The 16,776-nt window shown below is 30.4% G+C and overlaps 1 protein-coding gene across 5 annotated transcripts in view; it reads right to left on the minus strand.

The window, feature by feature from the left end:
- The window catches only part of LOC121126603 (uncharacterized), a 50,352-nt gene that overhangs the window by 23,147 nt on the left and 10,429 nt on the right, over positions 1 to 16,776 (minus strand). For 2 of the 5 annotated variants that reach the window (XM_040721896.2, XM_040721894.2), the window contains exon 1: positions 584 to 917. In XM_040721896.2, coding sequence (XP_040577830.1) covers positions 584 to 802 — 219 coding nt within the window. In that variant the 5' untranslated portion in view covers positions 803 to 917. Of the gene's footprint in view, positions 1 to 583; positions 918 to 12,177; positions 12,231 to 16,776 lie in introns of those variants that run through there. The other 3 variants (XM_071892019.1, XM_071892018.1, XM_040721895.2) reach the window with 3 other exon arrangements.

Below are 16,776 nucleotides of genomic sequence, written 5' to 3' on the forward strand. Positions count from 1 at the left end.
AAGATAAAAAATAATAATTTATATATATATTTTTGTCAACCTTGTATAAAATATACCATATTACTATGTGACCCAAGTTAAATATTAAATCTAAGATTTAGTTTGAATCAAATCTTTGAGAAATTTTGTTAATTTCCAATTCCAGATATTCTTAATTTTACCATAAACTACACCTTTAGATATTAATTAAATATTTATTTATTCAATTGAATATTTTTGTTAACTCAAAATCCAATCAATAATTGAAATTTTAATAATACTACGTTATTCAATATAAAAAATTGTAATTACGATTAGGATATACATATTTTTATTTAAAAGTTTTAAGTAATCAACAGGAAAAAAATCACGAAACAACTATAAAATAATTTTATATGTTGATTTTTAATTATTAAGTATATTCATAATTTCTTTAACCGCCAAATCTCTAGGCAAATAAGTTTATTCTTGATTAAAGGTTTTGTAGTCACATAATTTACAATTTTCCTATATAAATAATATTTAAAGTAATTATTATGACATTTATTTGAAGCCTTTCATTGTACTAATAGTAAAAATTATAACATAATGTTAGTTATCGTACCTTTAAAATTTCTCTGAAATAAACAGAACATGCGGCCAGAACTACTCTGTGAGCTTTAAGGGCGTGACCTTTACTCGCTACTAAACTCACATCCACAAAATCTTCTCCGTCTAAGATGTTTTTAAATGTTGATGTAACTGATGCCGCATAATTATTCCATTTAAGGCAATATTGTTGCTGCTTGTTGGTACTCCAACTCATTGTTGCTATATTCTTCATCTATTTTTAAACTAAATGATTTTTGTCAATAGATTACATAAAATCATCATAAATTGAAGAAACCTTGCAAGCAGGACATACATGTACGCGAAGTTGATACACGCTGAAGTAGGAAAATATTTCAAATTTTATAAATCAAGTAGGCCTGTGTATTGGCCCATAAAGGGCAGAAAATAAAGGCATCAGTCATCACAAATAGTGTTTTTAGAAGAAAGAAAAACATAGATTTTTATTCTCTTCATGTATACGTTTGTTAATCTATCTCTCTATCTATAATGGTAGATTGTATGTCATTAAATAAGGATAATTTAGTACGACGACTATTCCAAATCAATGAACAAGATTTTAAATAGTTAATTTATTTTAATAATACAATTTATGAGAAAAAAAAATAATTTTACCATAAAAAAAAAACATGCATAAAATTATATATATTACATTATTTTCAAACATATAGAGAAGGGATTTTAATAAAGTTATTTTAGTACTATTCATATAGGTTCATATGGATTGTTCGGACAACATTGAACTAAATTTTATTGATTTAATTTAAATTATAGTTATGTTTGATACTATAACATTTATCACTAATTATTTACTCATATAAATCAATTTTTTTAGTACGTAGTCTTAAGTTTTTTTGTCTTATCTTATTTCTTAAACTTGTATTTAGTAGCCCATCAACAAATCAAAACAAAAACTTTTCAAGAATTAATTTTTCCTACAGAGCTAAATTATAATTTAAAATCTGCTTTTATAACATGTATTGTATGTCTGGCACATTTTAAAGGGGACTTATAGCAGATATTTGCTCCCGACTGTTTAGAAAACTGCCATCTGGTATCAATGAATACATTATACCATTTCTACTAATATAAAGGCAAAAGAAGTATTAATCTGAACGAGTTCACTATTTCTGTATTTGTAGTTAATTAATTACAATATAAGTAATTAGTAAAATAAGAAGCTTCCATAAAGTAACTGGGTTTTGTAACTATATATGTTTAGCATATATTAGTTAATATGTATTGGACTGTATATTTTCAATGATGGATACTGAATCATTAGTATCAATTATACTAACAATAAACTGGAATCCCTCCACATTGGTTTTATATCATACAATAATTTGTAACACTGTATCCTAATTATGCTCATCATACATTTTCTTCTCTCCAAAGTAGGATGGCTTTATTGTCCTGCCAAAATCATCAAAAGTTATTCAAATATATATTTATTAAATGAAAAATATTTTATTCTAGTTGGTTTAATATGCGAGAAAAAAAAACACACTGGGCTACCCAAGTTATACCTAAACCTTTCAATTTTCCGAACAACGAAGCATGCAACTTATCACACATGGCAGGAGTAATATCTACCAATTTTAACAAAATGGAAGTTCTAAAATATCTGAGTTAAATTAAATATTTATATTTTAACTTTTTATATAATAATACATATTATGAAAGTTTTAAATTATTTTTCTTTTGCTTCAAGTAGCCCTTGAAATAGTATTTTATTTATCTATAAACGTTAGAGAAACAAAAATTGTTAATGTACTGATTATTGTATAGTAAGGCATATAAATAAGGAAAACATAAATTTATAAAATGGAGTTTAAAATGATCAGATTTGATAAACCATAACTCTACTATATAAGAATGATAAATATCCCCTTTTGTCGTAGAAGATCTCAATGTGGAACCAGACGTGCATAATATTTCAACTTCATATAGTCATTAACAAACTCAAATTGAGAAATATTGTTCGAATTTTAATATATTTAAGAGGTTAGGTCGAAAAACCTCAATAATGAATCTGTAATAAAAAGTTAACCATTCAACTTATTTCCTTTTGCTGACGTTGAAATTATAATACCTTAGGACTTGGTTCCTCTTATACACCTTATAAAATTAGAATTACCGTTTATCCCCCTCGTTCTGCATTAAATCAAAAGTTTTTTCTAAATGACCTGCCATTACAAAAATTTCTTATTAATCTTTCAAATAAAAAAAGAAGCTTTCCAATAACTTATCACTGAGGATGGTCAAACTGTCTAAATTCCGGTGAGCTTAAAGTTAAGTAATAATGTATTTTTTGGAAAGAGACCTATCCGCAACTAAGAAGTTCTATAGTTTATAGTGATCTCTGTGAACAGTTATGTCGTCGTTCAAAGTTACGCTATATATATTTATTTTTTTAACATTCTTTGGGCGTGGTTTTTCTGAATTATGATAATTTTCTCATCTCTACTTATTACCAGAGATGCAATTTTACTTTCTCCAATCCTCGAAGAAATGTTTAAGAAAATATTCAGGAAGGGTTATGTACCTTACTTCATGAGCACTGGATCCTCAGCTTTATCCCTAAGGATGAACAAGTCAAAGTATGACATTTAAAATTGCAGAACCATTTGCCTCTTGAATACCTCATATAAAATACTTAATAAATGTATTGTTTAAAATGAATAAATATATTTAAGCTTTAACAAAATATGTTCAAAAAATCCGTATGAACCTGTATGAATAGTACTTAAATAACTTTAATAAAATCTCTTCTCTTGACGTTTGAAAATAATTTAATATATATAAATTTAAGCATGTTTTTTATTGTGATAAAATTATTTTTTTCGCATAAATTTTATTATCAAAATAAATTGACTATTTAAAATCTTATTAATTGATTTGAAATAGTCTATATTATTAATTTAGTGATGACATATATATTATATATGTTATCGTTAAAGTTTTTTCAATTTGTCTTAAAACCAGGTTGTGACTTATTATATCAAAAGCCTTGCGGAAATAAACTGGTATTATTGTACTATATCCCCCCTTTGACTTAGCATTTTTAATAATTCTATCTGTGTTCAGCGTAATATCACAAATGTGTCGCTTAGGTATGAAACCCACTTGCTCTTCAGGGATATATTTTCGTTAAGTGGGCATCTATTACCACCAAAGTTATATAAAATATGATCTTCTGGGGCGCTAAAAAAATAAGCATAAATTCAGCTGTATCTATGAACATTTGACTAGTATTTTCAAGCAGAGCAGCATAGCTGTCATTACTTTTTTCACATATTAGATTAAAGTTTATGAGTGAAAATATTTTAATTCCTATACTAAATATAGACAAAATCAAACTTAATATAGCAACTTATACACCGATAACGCTTCTTAATACATCGTACAAAATTCTTTCAGGAATTATCAAAAAAAGAATAACTTCCCTCCATACATAACATGATAAATCCAAGACACTATTGATATTGATAAGGCGAATAGGAGGGTCTTCTCAGTAATGCTTGTGGACTTTCAGAAGGCTTTTGATGCCATCTCACAAATATATACTGTTACAACAATTAAGATATGGATTTGCCCTGAAAATCATTAACAAAATAGCAGCTATATTAAGATACTTTTCTTCTAAATTTAGCTCTTTTTTCTGTGGAAGATTATTTTGATATTACTAGGGAACGCAAGCAAGGAGATATTTTGTGTCACATCTTTTTCCTTTTACGCGGATGACTTAACTGTCTACAGCACGGGTCCTTTGAAAGAGATAACTACGTATATGATAGCAGTGTTTGAGATCCTGGAATCATTTTAGGAGCCCTCGGGTCTAGTGGTTAACATCAGAAAGTTTGATGTCTTATCTTTACAAGAAGAACCTTTGAATGGCTGTTATCCATTATTAAATTTCTTAAAGAAATCCACTCTTTTGATGTCTGAGTAATAAAAGAGGATGGATCAATCGACATGAACAATAACACAGAGAAAGTACTTGAGTTTATTTCCAGCACTACATCATAGTATGATAAGCACCATATTAATATCTTAGATAGGGTAAAATATGGAATGTGGTCGCAATACCCCGAGTAGTCAACTGACTTTATTATACTCCTTACTCTAATTTTATGAAGTAACTAAAAAACTACGCAAAAAACTCGGTTCGCAGGTAAAAAAAGCCGAGTGTTACTCAGAACTTGTTAAAAGCTCGGAACCCGTCAAAACCTTGCAACTCATCAAAACTTGGGATTCACTGTTTTCATTTTCAAGCCCATTATAACATCTTAATCTTCCTGAACTAACTTTGTTTTTCTGTGAAATTTAGAATTTATGTTTCACCATAGGCAACAATATGTAGAAACATGTTGACTTTTGAGCAAAATTTTAAATTTTTATTTTTGATATTAAAATTTTAATATGCATTTATATTTGATAAATAATTTTCTGAAGACAAAATAAATTTCTTGTGGCCATTAATAATTTTAATAATGAGAAAAGTAATGGCAAAATTTGTGACCTATGTAACTCTAATAGCCCTCTTATCTTTTTGAATCTTTAAATGAACCTGAAAATTTTGAAATTGTCAACCCTACATCTCTTATACAAGTTAAACCAAGTTTTAATTAAAATTTTGGAAATCATTCTTCTTATCTGCCCATATTCTGTCCTGTAAGAAATAAGGCGATGGTAAAAATAGCATTCTTTAGCATTTTTTTACGAGATTTTTTCAAAGATAAAAATATTGGGATTTGCAGTCTATGCAGCAAAAATATAAAACTTTCTGGTTTCATTTGGAAAACATCCAGGAAGTTGCTTTAAATTATTTTATAAATAATAATATAGTCAGTCTATGATTATATCCAGAAAAAAAAATCCGCCCCTCAAAAAGAAATGCTTGATCCAAGGACTGTCATGATTCCAATTAAGGATCTAAAATATTTATCTTTTGGTGAAGGCAAAGGATTAAGATAATACAGCTCTGCACTATACAAAGATTATGATCGTCCCTCTCGCAGAAGGGTGACTGAATATCTTCACCATAAATATATGAAAATGAAAAAAGGGTGGTTAAAAATCTACTGAAGAAGGCTTCTTTTGTTTATTGACGACAGATATCTGGTCTAGCATTAATACTACGACGTTCATCCCCATCACAGCTCATTTTATAATCCAGTAATCATGTACAAAAATGTTTTTCTTTTAATTCATTTTTGGATTTCATAGTGGTGCAAATATTTGAGAGCTTTTGAAGATCAGGGCTATGGAGTTTGATCTAATCAACAAATTTGTTATTATTACTACTGATCATACACAAAATATGTCTTGCAGAATGCTCAAATTAGGTGGAATACGACAGGGATCGGTTGCTTTGCACATAGTTTGAATTTGATTGAGGACAATGCAATCGAGAATGACAAAGAATTAAAGCATTTTAGAAAAAAGATAACAAAATTTGTAACTAAGATCAAATAGTCACCTTATGCTAAAGAAAAGTTATTTGAAGCTCAAGAAAAGGTCAGTCAGAGATCTAACTTGACAAAGTACATGCTGCTTCAGGATGAGCCTGCCTGATGTAATTCTTATTTTTCATGCTCAATTTGGCTCATTTTGAATAATCAATATCGTTTGATTTTTTTTTATATCTACTTCAAAATGTATGCACATGTACTTAATCCCCTCTGTAAAGGGAAAATATGAAATTAAGTTAATTTCAAATTAATTAAAAATCCACAAAGGAATTAGCTTTTTTATGCGGACATACCTCCTCCAATCGGTAGACCAAAGCATTGAGTGTAAGAACGTCAGATGTTCAAATATAAACTAAGTGAAATGTATAATTATATTCACTATCTGTTTCTTTGTAACTATATGTCAACTGTGGGGGTAGTAGAGAAATTGACACATGAGGAGAGTCTCTGAAAAAATGATGGATGAAAACTATCTGACTTTTATAAGCAAAGGGAACAAGCCAAATTTCACAGATTAGACAGGAACATTGAAGGTATCAGGATATCTATCGGACAACCCTAATTGCTATTTCTGTAATTCAGGAAGAGAAACGGCTTCACACCTTCTGTGGAAGTGCCCAATTTTAAAACCTGTTTTCTATACTCTTGGAGAACTGGTAGTGGAAGCCTTTGGAGACTCAGTGAACAGAAAGGATATTTTCATTCCAGCTTTTAATGACAAAATATATCTTCACGTGAAAATCGTGAAAATTCAATTCTATATCTCCGCCATGAAAGCATCCAGCACCAAGCTTGACGGAGGCTGATAAATATTTAAAAAAAACTATATCATGATTTTAAATACAATTAAGCATAGGTCTTAAAGATATTAATTAATGTTTGTTTGTGTTTTTAAATGTTTTTATTACTCTATTGTATCATTCTGTAGTATGTTTCCAGTATTTCAAAATCTTTGAAATAAATTTTGGTTAATAAAATAAACAAGCCTAATTTCATCAGCCAACGAGCCAGTTCAACCATCGACATCACAATCGTGAATCAACAAGTTCGAGATGGAGTCTTCAGGTCCCACACAGAATCAGCATCATTACCTACTATCGGTTCAAGCCCAAATGTTATTGATGAGTGCGCTGAATCGCTCAATAAGGCTATCAACATGGCATTAAATATTTGGTGTAAAAAAAAAAAAAAACTATCAGAGCGAAATCAATTCCTTGCTAGACCGAACATCTTGCCAGCCTAACGTATATACTCAGCCAACTTGAACCAAAGCGTCGTCGTAGTTCCGACAAAGTCAATACTTTATTGTAAAGAATGCTTATCGTTAAGCACTTAGAAAAGAGATCCATTTGCCTTTATCCCCTCTGCGGTCTTCTTTCCTTCAGAGTGCCCATCAACAGGTGGCGTGGGGTCCTTGTGTATGAGAACAACCCCAAGTCCTCCATCATAGCCCTCCTGATTGTCCCCCCGTCAACGTCAAACTCGTTAGAGAGACGATTCATGAATTTTGTGGGGCCCTTCTTGATTTTCTTGTTCAGGTACCCCAGGAACTCAGAATCCCTTTTCAAGTTGGCCACCTTCAAAGTAAGGCTCCTGGAGCACTTCACAATGTCCATAATCCAGAGTAACATTCTGGCATTTGAGACTCACAAAGACAATATTTTTGACTAAGTTAGTACTCTAGTACTCCATTGGACAAGTCATTTCTTAGACATGTAGTTTTTTTGGGCCAAAAGTCTGCACGCCATGTTCTTTTTTTTTGCAATCAAAAAGCGCCATTAAGAGTATTATTCCATGAAATACTCTTATGACAAAGTAATGGTTCAAATGGTTCCATTATATATTTAATGCATCCGTAACGGGCCACTTTGTTATCTAATCCGAACCATGACCGAATATCCGTAATCGACTTAGGAGTTGGGAATGAACCAATCGATTCAATATGTTTGGGTAAGGGTGCCACTCAGTTATCAGATATTCTGACGCCAGAAAAGTCACCAAACTTATTACAAAATTGGAATTTCTTTTCGTTTCGTAGGGCATCTGATTTCCCCATGTGCTCCAGAAAATCAATTGTCCTTTACCAATGATCCTCCAGTTGGGTTTCATAATTATAATATATCAATACAAAGAAGTCTTCTATGAAAGTAGGCCATGATCTCATCAAGACGCGATGAAAACATCCCCACTGGACAAAAAACCCTTAGGTGCTCTTTTGTATCAGAATCATCCTATATGTGTTATACAAGTTGTCATGTGACGGTCTCGATCTCGAATTGGAACACTGTAAAAGCAATTCCATGCATCAGTGACTTTTTTGTAGCTCTCTTCAGATATGGATCTTGCCTTGTGGAAAGGAGACTTCATGGCATAGGGTTCTCTCTTACAATGGTGAGTGGAGACAAATCCACTGTGCGTTCAGGATTTCCATCATTTTTCCTAGTTACTAGCATTCTGTGGCAGCATTTACTTGATTCTCCCATTGGTATGCGTTCTATGCTATCCATCCTCTCTCATTTCTTAAATCTTTTTCCCCTTTATCTTTCCATTGAATGTGCAATGGTGAAGGACTATGTTAGCTCTAGGGATATAAATTGGTCCCATCCAATAGTATACAAAATGCGGACATGTATTCTATATAAATATTGCATATCTTTCAACAATCAACTATCTCAAACATTCGATTCACCAGCTTCAAAAGCTTTAGTGTCTCTGGAGGCACCGTGCGCTTCAAACAGCCACATTCGGCCGATTGTTTAGGATTTTCCTTCACAGTCATAGCGTTTACTGGACTTGGAAATGACATGTTAATTACCTTCAGCCGCTTTAATACATCCATTGATAAGTATAGACTCCTAGCTTGTGGGCTTACGTAGAACATTGCACCACTGTTCCTACTCTTATCTATACTTTCTATTGATATGCAAAGTAAAACAGCACCATCGATATTAATTTTTTCTCCATTTACTGCCATAGCTTGATTTTAAACATTTATAATGTCTTGCAGCCATAAGCTGGCTTTGAAAAAACTTTCCTGTCCCAAAACTCAAAGTTGAGCCCCCATATCAACTATTGCATGGATCATCATTGGACCCATTTTAGGATATACTTTCGCAGTCCATTTTATGATACTATAAGTATTGGATAGAGCAATCGCCACCGCCTCTGAGTCGCTTTCGATAACTTTACCATAATCTGGGAACGACCAATTGATAACTGTTGGTGCTTTAGGCATTATTTTGAATCTGTTGAGTTACACGAGATCATAAACTTGATTAATTTAATGCAATTATTAATAAAAATCCTCTTGAACAACAAATATATTTCAAGATGATTACATGCTAAAAAAGATTTGCATTTAAAAATTACTTGCTATTGACTAAATAATAAATGTACTTACTAATAATAAAATGTATAATTAGGTGAACAAAGCCTCCATATGGAGTCTCTTTTAAAACGGAACACAACTCCCTTCAGGATTTATTCTCAATCAAATAACCTGTAATGCTCCAGTTAAAGTTATATAATTATTCACTCTATATACGAGTATATATAGTTAAGAATAATATACTTTAGTTAAATTGTAGATTTTATAAAAGTGGAAATATATGTTTGAAACATGTTATTTTTGCTCAAAAATTGAATTTATGTTTCTTCGTATAAAAATATCAGAAATATTAAGTAGTTCTAATCAAATTGGGTATCATTTTGATAAAGAAGTATATCCGGGGCATAATTGATTAACTTTTCATATATATATCGCTCATTTCGTATTTTTGTCGCAGACTCTCGTAATGCAAAATTTTGCGTAAATCGAAAAAAAAAATTGAAAATATTATAGCTGGTAAGAGAAATTTAAACAAAAATTTGTCACAAATTCAAATTTCTTGACTAAAGGAAAGAAACTGTAAAAATCATAATCTAAAGACATTTTTACCGTAAATACGTCTTATTTAACAATTTGCAATGCTCATTTTCAACCTTAAATATTTTTTTCATGCTTTTAAGAGTGAAAACGGGGTCAAATCTCCGAACATGTCATCTTATTGTTTCAATAGTTTACGGTAAAAAATTTCTTTTACTACTTTTTTTTTTTAATGTTAAACTTCAATATAATCTCTTTTTATGTACAGAAATAGTCGGTCCTCATTTACACATCCCATATTCATCCACAACACTTCTCCATTAACATTAGATCTTTGTTCCTGTTTATCCCTCACACCACCCAGATTATCAGGAAAGCTTTCAAGATGGCTATGAAGAAAATGAATTTTGATACTCATTTTACATTCCATTCCTCTGTAGTCCTCCATCAGTATATTCACTAACTATATGTAGTTAGTTGCTTTGAGGCTCCCTAGGAAGTTATCCACTTATTTGAAGAAAAAAACAGAACCCTTATTGTTCAAATTTGTCATTTTATTGACCAACTCTTCATCTCTGAGGAGTTTTCGTGTTTTCAGCCAATCAAAAACACAGGATTCCAGGAAATTACTTTGTTTTTTCGAATGTATTAAGACATTAACTTCATATTTTTCTCTTCATTCAACTGGATATCAGATACTTCTTTCCTAATCCCAAATCCCAAATCACAATTGAAATTATTTAATTATTGCTAATCAAATTCTTTAAGCAGAGTATCTTCTAAATTTTTAAAGTCTAGATCATTTCTTTCTTCAACGTTACTTTGGTTTTTCTAGAGGAGGTTTATATGTTGGTACAAGAATTTCATCAGAATGAGGGGTAAGTTTTGTTACTGTACACATATTTAGATACACAATATGACTTTTATGTTTATTCGTAAATCCAGACACAACTTCACCTACGACTGCGAAAATAAGAGTTTTTGTTGAGACAAAAATACGAAAACTCCTTAGATTTGTTCTTTGAGAGACAAAATCAAGGGAAGATATACGGAATCGAAAGAAAATACTGCTAACATCTCAAGAGATCTAAAAAAAAACTACAAAGCTTTATAAGAGAGTAGAGTCGACTCATTCCTTAAAAAGAAGATAGGAGGATCGAAACAATGAAGCATTCACGATAAATGGCGAATTCAAATATAATCATTAAATACTTTATTTGAATTTGTAGGAAGTGCATTATTATGATATTAATAATTATTAATTACAACTAAGTATGACGTCATTATCATGATATTGAAATCGTAAACAATATTAAGATAATATTTTCTATTGGCTAGTACACCCCCCTTAAAAAATAGGATCACTCAAAAAACACGAAATTGAACAAAACCCCTTGGATATACATAAAGGGCTATCTGAATATCATCATGTACACGGTAAGGACATAAAAAAATTATTAAAATCCTCTTCTAGGCTGTATATTCTCAGTTTCAAAAGTTTGACAATTTTTTGCTTGGTCTTATTCGAAAGAACTGACAAAAAGCTACAATTTGATGTTAGTTTTGTTATTCTACTATCAAAAATGTCCGAGCAACAACCCAAACGACCGAAGGTGTGCGATGTCTTCCGTGCACAAGTCGATCTCCGATAGGAAGATATTCACAGTAAACCCTATCTCCCTTGCCTTGAGTGTCCACTCTTTGCCAAGAGTCCTTTAGTTTAAATAGAAGGCACAGTCACAATGACGAAATATTTAACTTTAACAAAAAAGAAAAAGATACAAAAGTAAAACGGAGAGAGAATAAACTGGGCTCAAGAACACTTAACACGTTATACAAAGAATAAATAGTATCTATTGCTAAATATGTTTTAAAATTTTAAATTTTCTATTTATAAAATCATCCAGAATGGATATTCTCAGAATTGTACCAATTATGTAAACGCAATTTCTTTCTTAAAACTTTGCTCATTATTACCTTTAAACGTCAATAACCATTTTTTTTTTAAATCAGGAGATTTCTTGTGATTTAAAATGTGTTTTGTTTGTAGGAGGGAAAATATCATAATAAATAAAATTTTGGAAGAAATCAAATGACTTAAAAATATTTTAATTTCCCCAAAAACAGAAAAATTTAAATTAAAAAATATCTTCATTTTAAAAAGGAGAATTGTTGAAGTTTGAAGTATATAATATGTAAAGTTCTTAAAAATAAATTTTGTGTACATACATGATAGATTTGGAAACTTACCTTATGAGCCTTCTTTAAAAATCCAGTTTTTAGAGTGAAATTACCATTCAAAACTATTTGGGTAAGAAAAAAAAAAGTCAATAATCCGCAAGTTAGTATATTATTTGCAATATTTTATTTTGATTTCAAATATGTGGATCATTCAATCACGAAAATATACAATTTAAAGCTTAAAAAAATAACTTATTTTAATAATTTTGTTAAGAAAGGAATTATTCCTCTGGCTTTCATGTAAAAGTGGTATCATACGAGTATACAAAATATAACATATTACAATGTTTAAACCTAAACAATTCTCCCTTCCAAAATATAGTGGTTCTGCTTACGTTTATATGCATGATAAATATTGAAAGTCACATTAAAGCCCAAACCAATGCTTGTTGAAAATTTTAATGGTAATTTTGATGTTTTACGTCTTAAATAACAATTATAAATCTGGGATTAAGCTCGCAAGCGTTCCCAGACATGATTTTTGATATATACGGGGTTCCAAAAAGAGTTGTAAATGCTAATCATTTTCTTGCATATGATATTTATGTAGTTGATAGTTTGAAAGTTATTTTTTTATTTCGCAATGCTGATATCAGTATTCTTTAATAACAATAAGGAATGCCTAATTTCTTCCAATGAAAGTACCCAAGAATAAAATTAATCTTTGAGCGCAAAATCTAAAACTGATTTGAGTTTTTATCTTGATCATCGGGCTTCAGAAATATTGGAGTATATAGTAATTCTGGACTATTATCTTTCAGAGTCTTTTTCACTATTAAGACAATCACCAAAATGAAGTACTATGAATGTGTTTTTATGATTATAAAGTTGTCTTTTACGATTACAAAATTGTTTTTATTGATACTGTAAGTTTTTCTGAACTCGGCATATTTCCATTTTCAGGCTGAAAAATGATGAAAACGACACTGTTATTTAGACCTTTATATCTTACTATCATTCATAATGATTAGGAATATCAAAGATTATATTATAGAAAATATTCAATGTTAAATTTAAAAAATATGCATATCCAAGGGTTTTTGCTCAATTTCGTGTTTTTTGAGTGATACTATTTTTAAGGGAGTGTACTAGCCAATAGAAAATATTATCTTAATATTGTTTACGATTACAATATCATGATAATGACGTCATACTCAGTTGTAAATAATAATTACTAATATCATAATAATGCACTTCCTACAAATTCAAATAAAGTTTATCTTGATTAAGATTAATAAAAAAATTCTATAAGCACAAAAAAATCAGGTAAAATTAATAACCTTACTTAGAAGCTAATATCCTTTTTGTTTTTCTTCATATCTTTTATTTCGAGCTGAAGTTATAGAGTAAACTTTATATTTCAATTTTTTTAAAAGCTGCATTTAAAAAAAAATCGATTTTGATTGATTTTTGGTCAATATAGTTTTTAATATTTATTAAAAAATGTAAATATAATAAGATGGTTAGGCTGTGTGAATATATATTACAATAAGAAATATATATATATAGGAGAAAAAGAATATTTTTATTATAATTTATACTAAATAATTTAGTTGTAAAGGAACTAAAACAAGTTTATAGATGCTTCATAATCAAAATAATTGATTAATTGATAGTTATAAACTGATGAACTATTAATTTTTTCCCCCGGATGGCTCATTTTCAGGTAAACCTCGTCACAGCTATTCAGCCACTAAGGGTTCTCCGCCATATAATTTTCTGAGACGTTTATAAGTCTGTAGTATCTGTGTACAAGACTTTGAAAATATAAAAATTGTCATTGGAAACAAAATTTTCCATTATCAGTAGCAGTAACTACATGTTTACAGGTCACATGTAGACCAATTCCTGCAGCACATTCACAATGTCTATAAACAATCTCTCCTGATTTTGCAATGACGAACTTTACACTATCATTTTTTTTTTCTCATTTCAGCATCATCTATACCTAGGTTAACTAAAATACAAGGTTATACCATAACGCGTTTACGACTGATGTTTGACTTCCACCACACTTTTTAATATTGACGTCATAAGTGATGCATAAGTGGTTGTGTGTTTTTTTCTAAAACTGTCCAACAGTCGTTACTATTTATGAAATTGAAAATTCTAGCTATAGTTACGTCATAAACAATGATTGGTTGGATATTTTGATATTCTTCCCCAGCAGTTGGTAAAATACATGAAATTGAAAATTCTAGCAAGGCCGATTACACGATGTTCTAACCTTGTATTTCTATTAACCTTGAATTATACCAGAACATAGTATTTTATCTTTGTCCTCTTTTGAATCTAGAAAGCTCAAGGAAAAAACTGAAATAAATCTAATAAATATGAAAGTAAATCAACTAGTCGTTAACCTGTTTCAAAAACGGGACTTGCTGGGAATAATTTTCATAGCGCCTTCCATGTGATAAATGATAATCTCATTCTCAATCTCATGTTCAAAAATGATCTTATTTATTTCTATTGAAATAGTTTAAGAACAGTTGTAATCTTCATCACTTTCCTGGTACATTTCATCTTCCTAAATTATGAAATTGTATGAACAGTACGGGAATCACTATTTTTAATAATTTTCAATAATATTATAATATTCAAAGAAGAAATCAAGTAAACTTAAATAAACTAATTTGATATTAGCCACAACCAATGGATTCTAGAATAAATAATTGCATTTAAACTCGTAACTTAATAAATAATCCATTCTTTTATGAGAATTTTATGGCGGTCGAGTGCCTCTCCAAGGATTTTATAAGTCTTGCCCAGTCCAATGATCCTCTCAACATTTATTATATTAGAAGCAATGCTTCTGTCATTAATGACTGTTGTCCCCGAAAGTTGTTTAATCCCACTTATAGGAGTTGGATTGTTCAATTTAACATTGTGATTGGCAAATTAATCATACACCATAATTCCTGTATCAGCCATAATTGAATCTCCCGAATTCAGTGGTTTTTTCTTTAATATTTCTGATATTTCATTTATTTGGTGATTCCTACAGGAACCACCATAAGGAGGTGATATTTAGGTGACAACCCCCCTCAGACGAATTCCTATGATTATTTTAGCCGTATTTCTGTTCTTGTAGGAACTCCATGTTGCTCTTTGATCTGTAATATTACTTGATTTGTTGATTTTGATTTCAGTAGCATCCTAGATCATTCTCGTATTTGAAGATTTCGAATTTAAGTCCTCTGGCATGTAAAGGTCTATGATGTCATTGGGCAAGAATACATAAATTTCCTTAAATTGATAATACATAAAATTCAACCATGTTTTAAAGACTTTTCCAACTGATGGACGGTGAATTTTAAACAAAATGGCAATCTCAATATCACCCTTGTTTTAGGATAGCTTTATCAATCTTAGAAATAAATTAACGACTCATTTTTAAAGCTTAGATGATCAACAGTCGGTCCTAGAAAAAAACCACATTTGAAGTGACTGTAGCTACTTAGTCCTGTGTAGTAGGCAATTGCTGAAATAAATTGAATTGTTTACATCCAAATTCTATAGGATAGGTGGTTAATATTTTAAAGGGGGATAAATATTCCTCTTAAAAAATATGGATTAAGTTATATAAGAAATAATGCGTTTTACCATTCCCTTCTACCAAACCAGAGATATTGATTTAAAATAAAATTTAAGTATCCTTCTATAGACATGGCAATTGCTAAAACCATGGATGATTTTGTGAAAAATTTGACTCATTCTTTATAAGGAAAGTTGAAATAGATACATCCGAGGATATTTGAAATTGTGCCGTGAACTTTCTACCATCTGTAACATCGGTAAAACTATTTTGGAATTCTAATTCGTCAAGACCCTGAAAGATCTAGGATATTTTAAACCTGTTACAAAGTTGTTCACCTTATCAACATCAACTGGTGGATGTTAAATTTTCCAGTTTCATGGCATTGAAAACCTTTAAGAATAAGAATATTTGGTTGACAGAAAATTTGGTAGGCTAGTGGTACTACTAGATTTTTATTAATTGATTTTTAGTTAGCATTAATTTTCAAGCTTACATTCACAAGTTTGTCCGCTGTCGGATAATTAGTTCGTGAGATATAGCATTGTGAGTGACGCAACTTTTTTATTGTTAAAAAGATGAATAAAACATAATAGGACACGAGCAAACAAAAAAGAAACTATATTATCGGCAAGGTGGTGACTCACAGTCCCTTTCTAAATATATTGTCTTCTCAGATAAACTTTCCCGGGGTACAATTGCCAGGAGGGCATATATGATCTCCTTGTGTATCTCTGATATGTGAACATTCCCTCTTGAGGAGTATAATTCGTCCTGGTATATAGTAAGGATCTTATAGAATGTTGTTTTAATTTAAAGTTCTTGAGAAAAAGGCCACTAGTCTTCCTTTTATGTTAAGTTCTGCTCCAATTGCATATTCAGAGGCATCCATTTCAACAGTCATAAATTTTTCCTGGTCTACGGTAGCCAGAACTGAGCTATCAATTCTTTATTTTAGTTTAGCAAAGGCATCATTCGCTTCTTTTTCCATCGGAAAACGCGTAACATTTATTAAAGGTCTATCTTTTTCATAGAAATTTCATACCCATTTTGTGTAATGAGCAAACATTCCA

This window comes from Lepeophtheirus salmonis, chromosome 12, assembly GCF_016086655.4.
Source record: "Lepeophtheirus salmonis chromosome 12, UVic_Lsal_1.4, whole genome shotgun sequence".
In the NCBI taxonomy this organism is placed as follows: Eukaryota; Metazoa; Arthropoda; class Copepoda; order Siphonostomatoida; family Caligidae; genus Lepeophtheirus; species Lepeophtheirus salmonis.